Source organism: Oncorhynchus clarkii, chromosome 30 (genome assembly GCF_045791955.1).
Source record: "Oncorhynchus clarkii lewisi isolate Uvic-CL-2024 chromosome 30, UVic_Ocla_1.0, whole genome shotgun sequence".
In the NCBI taxonomy this organism is placed as follows: Eukaryota; Metazoa; Chordata; class Actinopteri; order Salmoniformes; family Salmonidae; genus Oncorhynchus; species Oncorhynchus clarkii.
The window spans coordinates 20,289,579-20,302,872 of NC_092176.1; the positions used below are offsets into that span (position 1 = coordinate 20,289,579).

At 42.5% G+C, this 13,294-nt stretch overlaps 2 protein-coding genes across 4 annotated transcripts in view; one reads left to right on the top strand and one right to left on the bottom strand.

Annotated features, from left to right (window-relative positions):
* Window positions 1–6,259, top strand: part of LOC139390122 (membrane-associated phosphatidylinositol transfer protein 2-like) — a 95,280-nt gene extending 89,021 nt beyond the window's left edge. For all 3 annotated transcript variants that reach the window (XM_071137287.1, XM_071137289.1, XM_071137288.1), the window contains 8 exons: window positions 582–730; window positions 840–956; window positions 1,064–1,180; window positions 1,825–1,973; window positions 2,195–2,344; window positions 2,471–2,651; window positions 2,889–3,017; window positions 3,127–6,259. In XM_071137287.1, coding sequence (XP_070993388.1) covers window positions 582–730; window positions 840–956; window positions 1,064–1,180; window positions 1,825–1,973; window positions 2,195–2,344; window positions 2,471–2,651; window positions 2,889–3,017; window positions 3,127–3,480 — 1,346 coding nt within the window. In that variant the 3' untranslated portion in view covers window positions 3,481–6,259. The remainder of the gene's footprint in view (window positions 1–581; window positions 731–839; window positions 957–1,063; window positions 1,181–1,824; window positions 1,974–2,194; window positions 2,345–2,470; window positions 2,652–2,888; window positions 3,018–3,126) is intronic.
* Window positions 6,260–8,760: 2,501 nt separating this feature from the next.
* LOC139390124 (ADP-ribosylation factor-like 6 interacting protein 4) lies at window positions 8,761–13,073 on the bottom strand. Its single transcript, XM_071137291.1, has 5 exons — window positions 12,703–13,073; window positions 12,188–12,532; window positions 11,932–12,049; window positions 11,764–11,833; window positions 8,761–11,649 (listed from the first exon to the last, which is right to left on the bottom strand). The coding sequence occupies exons 1-5, from the start codon at window positions 12,890–12,892 to the stop codon at window positions 11,593–11,595; spliced, it is 780 nt and encodes a 259-aa protein (XP_070993392.1). The 5' UTR covers window positions 12,893–13,073; the 3' UTR covers window positions 8,761–11,592.
* Window positions 13,074–13,294: the final 221 nt, after the last annotated feature.

Here is a 13,294-nt window from a genome sequence, read left to right on the forward strand (position 1 = left end):
ACCCATCATCCAAATGATATAGCAGGAAGGCTACTTGCCCAACTTCCCAGTCTCTGCCTCATAGTTGACATAGGCACATTTGTGATCAGTCCACAAGAATAAATGGTTATTCAGATATTTGTGCCCTAGCCTGTTCTGGAGGCAAACATGAATTCATCAGTGACAGTCCCAGTGTGAATCCACTTAGTGAAGTTTTATTTGGCAAACTCATTTAACCATCGTCCCTTTTCTTCATATTTACTACAAATAACTGCAGGGTTGTTGCTATTTACGTTGACTCGTGTCTTGAATCAACTTTAACAATGTAATTGTTGCATAATAATGGTTGTCTTCCTTATCTATATGTATTTAAACAGTAACAATCTTCAACTCCTGTCTTACTTCCCTTTTAGCTGAGGAACTGCTGTGGACGATCTGGGCTTTGATAGTGGTTTATGATTGAATACAGCCTTCAATACAGCCAAACGGTTTATGATTTAATTTTTCCAGGGGTGTGTATTGGGATGTTTTGCCCCTCTGCCTTACTCACAATGCAACCATTCCACCCCACTCCTACCCATGTACCCCCTCTCATCATGCAGTCGCAGCTCGTTGGTGGGGCACCAAGCGTGTGGACTTTGCCTTGTACTGCCCTGATGCCCTGACAGCCTTCCCCACAGTGGCACTACCGCACCTCTTCCATGCATCCTACTGGGAGTCCACTGATGTAGTGTCCTTCCTGCTGCGACAGGTGAGCTCACCCCACAGTCTTCCATAGCCTGTGCTTCTGGCCCCCTTTAAAATATACACTAGTGTGGCTATGGTGAGTATGTGTGGTGTCATCTATATGTTTATTTTAGGTTATGAGACATGAAAACTCCAGCATACTGGAGCTGGATGGTAAGGAGGTGTCAGAGTTCACTCCATCTAAACCCCGGGAGAAGTGGCTCAGGAAGAGAACCCACGTCAAGATCAGGGTACAGTCTGCTGCAGCTAGAACAGTGTTGACCACTTGAAGAAATTCACTCTTGCTAACACTGTAATTGTGTCTTAATCTATTTATGTGTGTGTATTTCTTTGACAGAATGTGACAGCCAATCATCGTGTAAACGATGCAGTGTTCACAGAAGGTGGGCTGCAGATCGTGACTGGCCGCTTCATGTACGGACCTCTGGACATGGTCACACTGACTGGGGAGAAGGTAGGCTCTCTCTCTCGCTCTCTCTCAGCGATCAGTTTGATCATTTTCCATTACAACTATGCAAACAGTTGGTTTGTAACACACAAGGTCCTATATACAAATGTACTTATCCCTCCATCCACCTTATCCCTATGTACTTATCCCTCCATCCCCCTTATCCCTATGTACTTATCCCTCCATCCCCCTTATCCCTATGTACTTATCCCTCCATCCACCTTATCCCTATGTACTTATCCCTCCATCCACCTTATCCCTATGTACTTATGCCTCCATCCACCTTATCCCTATGTACTTATCCCTCCATCTACCTTATCCCTATGTACTTATCCCTCCATCTACCTTATCCCTATGTACTTATCCCTCCATCTACCTTATCCCTATGTACTTATCCCTCCATCCATGAGTCTTATCTGTATTTGTTTTCAATTCAAAATACGCTACATGTATGTGTGCATCTTCAATGTGTTTGTGTTCAAAGTGGTTGTATATCTATCTCTATGTTGGTCCTTTGTAGCTCAGTTGGTAGAGCATTGCGCTTGTAACGCCAGGGTAGTGGGTTTGATTCCCGGGACCAACCATATGTAAAACGTATGCACACTTTGGATAAAAGTATCTGCTAAATGGCATATATATTATGTTTACAGGTGGACATCCACATCATGACCCAGCCCCCATCTGGAGACTGGGTGTACTTTGACACGGAGCTGACCAACAGCGGTGGCCGTGTGTCCTTCATCATCCCAGAGAGCAAACGGCTGGGGGTTGGCGTCTATCCGGTCAAACTGGTGGTCAGGTGAGACTGGCATCTATGGCATGCTCTCTATGGTCTCTCAGCCAATCTAGTCCTGAGGCTTCAGAAATGGTGCCCTCTGTTTTTGGAGGGTTTTAGGTGACTCTGTCAAAAAACACTTACATCTCTTTTTTGATTCTGTTCCTCTGCCTCTTTATTTCTTTCCAATTGTCTCTGTCTCTTCTCCTCTATCTTCAAATTGTTTTGTGTCCTATCACCGACAGGGGGGATCACACATTTGCAGACAGCTACCTGACAGTGCTTCCCCATGGGACAGAGTTTGTTGTGTTCAGTATAGACGGCTCATTCGCTGCCAGCGTGTCCATCATGGGGAGCGATCCCAAAGTTCGAGCCGGAGCAGTTGATGTGGTCAGGTAACATGCACCTGGCATCACCTGCGATTGGACAGTCATAAGCATCTGCCAAAATGATTTCTGTCTCTATAACCCGTTGTGTTGCACTCTCTACACTCTTTCTTATACCTTTTGATTTCTTTCCAGGCACTGGCAGGACCTGGGCTATTTGATCGTCTATGTGACGGGGCGTCCAGACATGCAGAAGCAGAGAGTGGTGGCCTGGCTGTCTCAGCATAACTTCCCCCATGGCATCGTCTCCTTCTGTGATGGCCTGGTCCACGACCCACTCAGACACAAAGCCAACTTCCTCAAGTCACTCATGGAGGTCAGGATGGCAGTGGGGGTTGGGTGGTGGGTTTGTTGAGGGTACTGGAGTGGGTAACAGAGGCTGGGGGTAGGTTCAGGAGTAGATGAGGGCTAAGTGGAATGGTGCAGAAGACAATGAAGGGAGAGGAGATGATTGAAGAGATGGGGCAGACAAAAAGATTAGGAGAGATTGTCAAGAAAGTAAATTTTTTTGGGTCCTAATTTATCGATGACACTTGATTCGCTGGTTCCACAGGCTCACATGAAGATCTTTGCTTGTTACGGTTCTACCAAAGACATCGCGGTCTACACCTCCATCGGCCTCTCTCCCTCCCAGATCTACATCATTGGCCGATCCTCCAAGAAGATGCAAGCTCAGTGCCAGGTACGATACACATGCACTGACTTTTTAGTTTAGTCCTGGTCCTCTAGTTTACCATATGCAGCACTTCATTACAGTATATGACTGTCTCTTTCCCTGCCTGTCCCAACAGTTCATTACAGAGGGCTATGCGACCCACCTCTCTCAGCTGGAGTACAACCAGCGCTCTCGGCCAGCAAAGACTAGCAGTGCCCGCATGGTCCTACGGAAAGGCAGCTTTGGTCTGGGTGCAAAAAGCGACTTCCTACGGAAGCGGAACCGCCTGCTGCGCACCATCTCCGCCCAGCCGGCCTCCAGCTTGCCCAGCGGCAGTGGCCACAGTAGACCAGAGCGCACACAGAGCCAGTCAGACAGCCACAGCCAGCATGGCCCTGGACCAGCCCAGCGCAGCATGAGCATTACAGCGGGCTGCTGGGGCCGCAGTGGCAGCACCAAGCTGGAGCCTGGGGTGTTCAACCCAAAGTAGGAGGATGAAATTGAGCAAGGACAAAGGTGATGAGGAAAGGGAAAAACTGCAGATAGAGAAATTTAAGAAATTAAGATTGAGATGACCAGAGAATAATTTAAAGACAGGGGAGAGTGAGATGCTGGTCGTAGGCTTTCAAAGCTCTAAATACAGAGACAGGAAGAAGAATGAGAGAATACATGTGGTAAACAGGTCAATGGAAGTTGGGGAAAGCGCAAGCTGATCGAACAAAGTGGATATTCGGCAAATCCATCAGGATTGATGTATTCTAACAGGCCCACAATGTGGTTACTAAAATCCGATTTGGATATATTTGGCTGTTTTCGCTGCATAATATATAAATATCTGATAAATGCTAACTCTGGTTCAAATATATGGTAGTAAAGCTAGCCATATGGAAATCGTTGGTGGTAATTGAAGCCGTTTTTTAAGTGTAATGCTTGGTGACATCCATAGAAGCATTATACTCCAAATTATAAACTGGGTGGTTTGAGCCCTGAATGCTGATTGGCTAACAACCTTGGTATATTTAACCTTTATTTAACTAGGCAAGTCAGTTAAGAACAAATTCTTATTTACAATGAAGGCCTAAGTGGGTTAATTGCCTTGTTCAGGGGCAGAACGACTGAATTTTACCTTGTCAGCTCAGGGATTCGATCTAGCAACCTTTCGGTTACTGGCCCAACGCTCTAACCACTAGGCCACCCGCGGCCCCGGTATATCAGACCGTATACCACGGGTAAGACAAAATATGTATTTTAACTGCTCTGATTAGGTTGGTAACAAGTTTATAATAGCAATAAGGCACCTCAGAAGTTTGTGGTATATGGCCAATATACCATGGCTAAGGGCTGTGTCCAGGCACTCCGCGTTGCGTCGCGCAAAGGACATCCCTTAGCCATATACAGTTGAAGTCGGAAGTTTACATACACCTTAGCCAAATACATTTAATCCTAGTAAAAATTCCCTGTGTTAGGTCAGTCAGGATCACCACTTTATTTTAAGAATGGGAAATGTCAGAATAATAGTAGAGAGAATGATTTATTTCAGCTTTTATTTCTTTCATCACATTCCCAGTGGGTCAGAAGTTTGCATACACTCAATTAGTATTTGGTAGCATTTCCTTTAAATTGTTTAACTCGGGTCAAACGTTTCGGGTAGCCTTCCACAAGCTTCCCACAATAAGATGGGTGAATTTTGGCCCATTCCTCCTGACTGAGCTGGTGTAACTGAGTCAGGTTTGTAGGCCTCCTTGCTCGCACATGCTTTTTCAGTTCTGCCCACAAATTGTCTATATGATTGAGGTTAGGGCTTTGTGATGGCCACTCCAATACCTGGACTTTGTTGTCCTTAAGCCATTTTGCCACAACTTTGGAAGTATGCCTGGGGTCATTGTCCATATGGAAAACCCATTTGCGACCAAGCTTTAACTTCCTGTCTGATGTCTTGAAATGTTGCTTCAATATATCCACATCATTTTCTGTCCTCATGATGCCATCTATTTTGTGAAGTGCACCAGTCCCTCCTGCAGCAAAGCACCCCCACAACATGATGCTGCTACCCCTGTGCTTCACGGTTGGGATGGTGTTCTTCGGCTTGCAGGCCTCCCCCTTTTTCCTCCAAACATACAGTGAGGGAAAAAAGTATTTGATCCCCTGATGATTTTGTATGTTTGCCCACTGACAAAGAAATTATCAGTCTATAATTTTAATGGTAGGTTTATAGACCGATCATTTCTTTGTCAGTGGGCAAACGTACAAAATCAGCAGGGGATCAAATACTTTTTTCCCTCACTGTAACAATGGTCATTATGGCCAAACAGCTCTATTTTTGTTTCATCAAACCAGAGGACACTTCTCCAAAAAGTACGATCTTTGTCCCCGTGTGCAGTTGCAAACCGTAGTCGTTTTTAAAAAATGGCAGTTTGGAGCAGTGGCTTCTTCCTTGCTGAGTGGCCTTTCAGGTTATGTCGATATAGGACTCGTTTTACTGTGGATATAGATACCTGTTTCCTCCAGCATCTTCACAAGGTCCTTTGCTTTTGTTCTGGGATTGATTTGCACTTTTCATACCAAAGTACGTTCATCTCTAGGAGACAGAACACGTCTCCTTCCTGAGCGGTACGACGGCTTCGTGGTCCCATGGTGTTTATACTTGCGTACTATTGTTTGTACAGATGAACGTGGTACCTTCAGGAGTTTGGAAATTGCTCCCAAGTATGAACCAGACTTGTGGAGGTCTACACTTTGTTTCTGAGGTCTTGGCTGATTTCTTTAGATTTTCCCATGATGTCAAGCAAAGAGGCACTGAGTTTGAAGGTAGGCCTTGAAATACATCCACAGGTACAGCTCCAATTGACTCAAATGATGTCAATTAGCCTATCAGAAGCTTCTAAAGCCATGACATCATTTTCTGGAATTTTCCAAGCTGTTAAAGGCACAGTCAACTTAGTTTATGTAAACTTCTGACCCACTGGAATTGTGATACAGTGAATTATAAGTGAAATCATCTGTCTGTAAACAATTGTTGTAAAAATTACTTGTGTCAAGCACAAAGTAGATGTCTTAACCGACTTGCCAAAACTCTAGTTTGTTAACAAGACATTTGTGGAGTGGTTGACAAACAAGTGTTTTTTATAACTACAACCTAAGTGTATGTAAACTTCCAACTTCAACTTTACCACACCCCCTCGGGCCTTATTGCTTAATTTTACCCCAACATTGTGTTAAATACATGTATAAATAATAGCATAAATGTAGGTTAATTTTGATGGGCAAGAAGGGGGGGGGGGGGGGGGGGGGGGGGGGGGGGGGGTGGTGTGTGTGTGTGGTGTTTCCAATGTTTTGGTCAAATTCCATTGATCTCTTTGCCACATCTATACAGCATTGAAAACCTTTGGTGCTGCGAACCAGTCTTTATTAAAGCAACACCATCAATATACCTGAATCAACAAAAACAACCACAGGCGGAGGCAATGTCTCTTTTCTCTTCGGACATTGATACAATGGAGAAAAGCCGTTTAAGAAGCATCTTATTTAAGCAAGGAACATGCATGCACAATACACAAACAAACCTCTGGCCAACAACAGCAAGAGACTCCTAAAGAAAGAGACTTGGACTGTTTCCGAGTTGCATATTGTTCTAGTTTTTATTTATCATATTCATCCTATATGTCTTTAATACCATATCGATATACACAGTGTGTCTTCTGGACTCCAGCGTCCTCATGCTGCCAGTTTGGTTTAACTCCTGATAGATCCATGTTCCCCATCTCCCACCCTGGGTTATGCAGGTGGGTTGTATCCTCCCTGAACCATGACACAGTCTACAGTCTCCAGAACCACACACATACAGCCAAAATAGAATTATAGCAGTGCTTCAGCAGCTGCAATACTCAAGTCTGTATACCAATTGCGCTTTGATTACAGTTGAGACCCCAATCATTGTCTGTTTTATCATACAGAACATGTTACATTATAGTCCACTGTAACCATTGCCTATACAACAAAGTATATTTATGTATATCACTTGCAGGGCAAACTTGTATTATTGTAAGATGATGTGCCAAAGTAGGCAGTATGCTCAATTTACTACTGCACGTGAAGGGAGAAGCTGAATGGAAGATGTCTGTTGAGACAGACTGAAACTGCTCTGTGGACCTTGTTTGGGTTGATTGATGGTATAGTTGAAGATAACCGAGGCTTGTATATAATATTGTATGTAGAGCTGAGGTCAGGCCTACCAAGGGGCAATTCTCTGGTATCCTCTTCACACTGAGGAGATACACATTCAGGATACACCTTTTTATTATTATTTAACAGGATACATAGATATAAATGTATATATTAATTTTTTGTGAACAGAAAAACAATTGTTTTAGTTCTTCTAACTACAGTGTTTCATTTTTTATGTTCGTATCTCATGCAATCATCCGCAGCAGCCAATACACAGCAGGGGTATTTGTCTTGCATAGTATTGCATTTCTACCACATCGACTGATCATGCAAATGGCAAGACTTGTGTTAATGTATCTGCTACCTTAATGTGTCATATGTTTATTATGATATCCACTACATGACTAAATGTATGTTGACACCTGCTCGTCAAACATCTCATTCCAAAATCGTGGGCATTGATATGGAGTTGTTCCCCCCTTTGCTGCTATAATAGCCTCCATTCTTCTGGGAAGGCTTCCCACTTAAATGTTGGAACATTGCGTTCATTCAGCCACAAGAGCATTAGTGAGGTTGGGCACTGATGTTGGGCAATTAGGCCTGGCTCGCAGTCAGCCTTCCAATTCATCCCAAAGGTGTTCAATGGGGTTGAGTTCAGGGCTCTGTGCAGGCCAGTCAACTTCTTCCACACCGATCTCGACAAACCATTTCTATATGGACCTTGCTTTGTGCACGGGGGCGTTGTCATGCTGAAACAGGAAAGAGCCATCCCTAAACTGTTGCCACGAAGTTGGAAGCACTGAATCGTCTAGAATGTTATTGTATGCTGTAGAGTTAAGATATCCCTTCACTGGAACTAAGGGACCGATCCCAAACCATGAAAAACAGCCCCAGACCATTATTACTCCTCCACCAAACTTTACAGTTGGCACTATGCATTTGGGCAGGTAACGTTGTCCTGGCATCCGCCAAACCCAGATTCATCTGTCTGACTACCAGATAGTGAAGCGTGATTCATCACTCCAGAGTACGTGTTGCCAAAGATTTACACCACACCACCCGACTCTTGGCATTGCGCATGGTGATTTTAGGCAAAACCTATTTCATAAAGCTCCCGACGAACAGTTTGATTCGATTTTTACGTTCTACACGCTCTAGCACTCGGCGGCCCCGTTCTTGTGAGCTTGTGTGGCCTACCACTTTGCGGCTGAGCTGTTGTTGCTCCTTGAGGTTTCCCCTTCACAATAACAGCACTTACAGTTGACCGGAGCAGCTCTAGCAGGGCAGAGATTTGACGAACTGACTTGTGTGAAGGTTTGTCTATGGAGATTGCATGGCTGTTTACTCAATTTTCTACACCTGTCAGCAACGGGTATGGCTGAAATAGCCGAAGACACTAATTTGAAGAGGTGTCTACATACTTTTGTATATATAGTGTATTTTGAAAGTCAATCACTTCCTGAGCTGTAAATGAGGCATTCAATGTTATTGAGCACATAGACAATACTATTTAGGTTCAGTTCGGAGTTATTTGTTGATGCCTCCGATGAAAAGACTGTAGATATTTGTAATAATATGCTTTGGAAAGAAGGAACATACAGTAGAGTTAGTGATTAATCTTAGGTTTATTCATGCAAATGATGTTTACTTCTTCCCTGTTTCAAAACTGTGTAGCACTATGACTGTAATGGACCACGGAGTACTGAAATGTTAGTGAGAAGGTGCAATGTTACCCACAATCATGCCACATCAGCAGATCCACCATATAGAAAGAATGCCACAATGCATTGACAATCAGTTAGGCAGGCACATGCAGCAGCAGAGACAGATCCTCGTGCTAACACACTCACAAAATGTCTAGGTGCCATGTGATGAGACATACGGGTAGAAAAATGTTCAAAGCACATGATGATCATAGCAAATTGTTTAGACAAATGGGATCTTGGTTGAACGGTCATTACATTTCTGGTGTGATCCAGGGACAGCAAGGAAGACAGTGTGAGGGGTGTATGTGGAGGGAGGACCATCACGGTGAAGTGGGGTCCTCGCTATGCATACAGATTGCTCTGGTAGGGAATGAATGAGGCATCAGACTGTCTATAGCCCTGTTTATACCTGGTACTAACATGTGCCCTAAGTCCTGATCTGGTCCACATTCTGATTGTGCCCACATTTTCAGATGGGTGTAGACTATTAAAAGACACATTGTGATCAGATCTTCCTGACCCCCTCTGGAGGTAGTAAGGCACGCACTGTGTCTGGATATCAACCAAGTGAAAGCAGATATGGATGGTCAAACCATTTAAATCATTATGCCAGCCTCTAAAATCATTGACAGGTAGCACAAGTGACTTATGGCATCAGTAAATAAATGTAAAGAAACATTTAATTTGTATTATTTTGAAAGAATATCTCTCAAATACTTCGCATACAGGGAGGCATCAGCTAATCTGGTCACAATACGGACACGAGCTGGGCGATATGGACAAAAATCTATATTACGATAAATTGACTAAATTATCACGTTAACGATAAGTTATATGAAATGTATAAGCACCAGTAATTATTTTACCCTGTCAACTACCCCTACAACTTTGAATGTTATCAATTGTTCCATTAGCAATATTAGCAGACAGGCTTATTTCATTACAACTTCACATTCCTCTAGTAAAAGGCTACTTAGCGTTATCAGTCCTCGATAAACTGAATATTATCGAAACCGACCATTTATCGTCCCAGCTCTAGTAGACACGACTAACATTAAGAGTGATTGGATCACCCAACTCACATGTTAGAGCAAGGTTTACATGAGGCTATTGTGAACCCAATGTTCTAGAATCCTTGCTTTACCACCAATTAATCTCATACATATAATATGAGATCATGCTATTCCTGTCCATTGCCCTACTATAGGCATATTTCAGGGTGACCCAGAAAGCATCGCCCCAAATACACATGAACATGCAACAGGCATGGTAAAGGATGCAGTCAGTTGAGCTGGAAGGGCTTGTGTTGTGAAGCAATGCCGTTGTAACTGATACTTTGGGCTACGAGTCACTGTTCATATGATATGCTTGACCTTTTTTAAAAGTCGCTCATAACTATGGGCAACCCATATGGATTTCTCTGTAGACAACACGGAGTCTTTCTGTGCATCCTAACAGTGAAATTGGAGAAGACTGGTTAGCACATCCAGCTAAAAGAAAACATACACCCCTCTAACAATTATTACATGGCTGCTCTTTAAAGCATCGTCCTGCTCCAGAGATACTGTATCAGTCAACTGGACATTGACACCCCAAGAATGTAAAGATATTGTGCAATCATCAAACTCAGACACATCTGGACAAAGACATTCCCCATAGTTCTGCTACTGGCAGATGCAGATATTACCAGAGGCCTTACAGTACATTTCCCTTTTTGCCTTAAATTTTCTGTTTCAATGGTCTGACTCATGCCTCCATGGAATAATCCTCCAATAGAATTTGCTGTATGGTCACTAAAAGGGGCCATTATTTCCAATGAGACTTTGGTATGACTTGTGGTTGGTTGGTTTCATCCCCAGGGAAATAGTATAAATGTACATAGGAATATATTAAATAAAACTACTTGAACACTGCGCTGAAAAACAGGTTTCATCTTACACTCTTTTTGAAATGGCAATGCTGACAATTTGATCACATCAAAATGACCTTACCCTGGATGTAAAAATGTCCCAATACCTTGGCTTTGTTAAAGCTTGGTATAAACAGTATCAATATACTTTGTGTTACTCCAAAGTTTGACAGTTTTATTTACCAATTCCCTGTGTTTACATATACAGTGTATAAAAAGTAAGTATGAAGAACATAAATTAAATGTGTGGTTTCTTGTCTCTAAAGTATTTTAATGTTGGGTGTAAGATTAGGTTTTAAACCTGTAACTGAAATAGTAAATACCTGATGCACACAGCAATGGTCAAGGATAATTATCTAAGAAAAATACTTTATTACATTGTAAAAAAGTAAATAGCATTACACAGTTGACTGTTTTGGGGGTCAGTTTGAATGCATGTTTAATTGAATTGAATATTAATTAAATTGACAGTTGGCCATCATGGCCATTCTGAATTTCTGATACATTCAGAGAAATTCCAGTGAATTGTGATGAAAGGATGCCGGTCAACTAAAATACAAATTTAATTTGATTACATTTAATTTGAACAATTAAACAAAAAATGTGACCAAACATGATGTATATGATTGAGTCACACTCACAGTACAGTACAATCATAGATAGGCACAGAAAGGGTTGATTTTCATTTTGGAGACATGTAGGGATCCTCATGTAAAAATGATGCACAGCACAACTAACTGGAGACCTATTCTTCTGTCCTATCTATACAGAATAGTATAGATGTCTCCTTCCTACCATAGCCTTTACATCAGGGGGAGACCCTCTACCTGTTCAGTCCTAGTTTCTTCTGAAAGGAGTTTCCATCTCCCTTTGTGGCTTGCTGTAACAAGAGAGGAAAGCAAGTGTTAGGTAGACATTTTTATAGGTAGAGGACAACACTTTAACCCCCTAAAAGCACACACAGCTGCATGGTCTTTGATGTTTTTCAATTTACCTTGTTGATGTCTTTGTGTCTCTCTTTACTGACAATTTCCTCAATGATCTCTCCCTCTCCCCTTATCAGCCTGAAAAACAAAAAGAGGGAATAAAAACCAGCACACACCCATATAAAGATAGAAATGACCGAACCATAGAAACACTGTTGTATATAGCGTTGGTCTACCTGGTGCGTCCAGTCTCAAGGTCTACCACCCTGCGGATGACACTCTGCTTGGCTTCATACTCCTCCTTTGTTAAGGGTCTCTTGGTGGATAGCCTGGCTTTCTGCTCATCCGTCATTGCTACAGAATGGACAAAAACAAAACATCCATCCATCTGCTCAGCTTTATATCTGGTTTCATCGTCCATTCTTTGTTTAGCTAGTTAACAAATAAACTTTAGCTATTGACGACATATAACAAAATATGAGACCAACATACCTGGTCCATGATCTTCTGTGCAATCATCACTCTGCCACAACTCCAGGAAGGGCTGGGGGGTGGTGCCTACAGGCTGAGGGGGGGCTGGAGGGGGCATCAAATCTACAAGCAGGGATGCTCTTCTTTCTTCCAATTTCTTTATCTTCTTCTTTTTCTTCTTCTCCAATTTCATCTCTTTCTTCAACTTTCTTTTCTTCTTCTTTAACTTCTTCTTGAATTTTTTCCTTTTCCTTTCCTTCCTCTTGGACTTTTCGTCACTTGATGAGGAGGATGAGGAGGAGGAAGAAGAGCTTGACGAGGAAGATGAGGAACTTCTTTTTTTCATTTTCTTCTTCCCTTTCCGATCTGAAGCAGACAAATGTATACATTGTAAAATTGATAGACATACAAAGATATTTCATTATCTTATTCTCTGACATTAGATATCTGTATGTGAGGATGTGAAGTGCTACACATAGGAGTGTAATGTTAGCTATCTACAACTACGTGTGATTTAATAATTGAGTCAAGAAAACCTTGGCTCTTGCTGGGAGAACGTGAGGCTTTCTTTGAAGGGGTCGGACTCGCACTGCTGCTGGACGACGAGGAAGACGAAGAAGAGGAATGTCTTCGCTTTTTCTTCTTGGATAATTTTTTCTCTCCGACTTGTCTGCTCGTGCTCTTGGTCTTATCCGCGGAACTGTCGCGCGATCTACTGCGCTCCATAGTCGAAAATGTATGCTAGGGCAATCAATTAATCGTATTCCTTTAAAACTGTACTGGAGATTCTGTAAATCAATTTAGAAATACTTTGCTAACTACAGCTGAAAATAAGTGGCGACAAAACATGTCCACCCCAGATAAATAGGTTGTGCAACTGTTTTTATTCCCCCGTGCATTTCCGGGTCGTTAGGAAGTGTGTCCGCTTCACATTGTTGTCCTCTTGCACACTGATCATAGACTTTTATGGGCCGCCTATCATATTGGCAATGAATTACCTGAATACATTTTTTTATTTTATGAGACTGTGATATAAAATCAAGATGTGTATCATACTCAAAACGATGTATCACCTCTGAGGGTTGAAGTAGAGGGTTAAAGGTAATGCTTTGTGATATTTTGTATCAT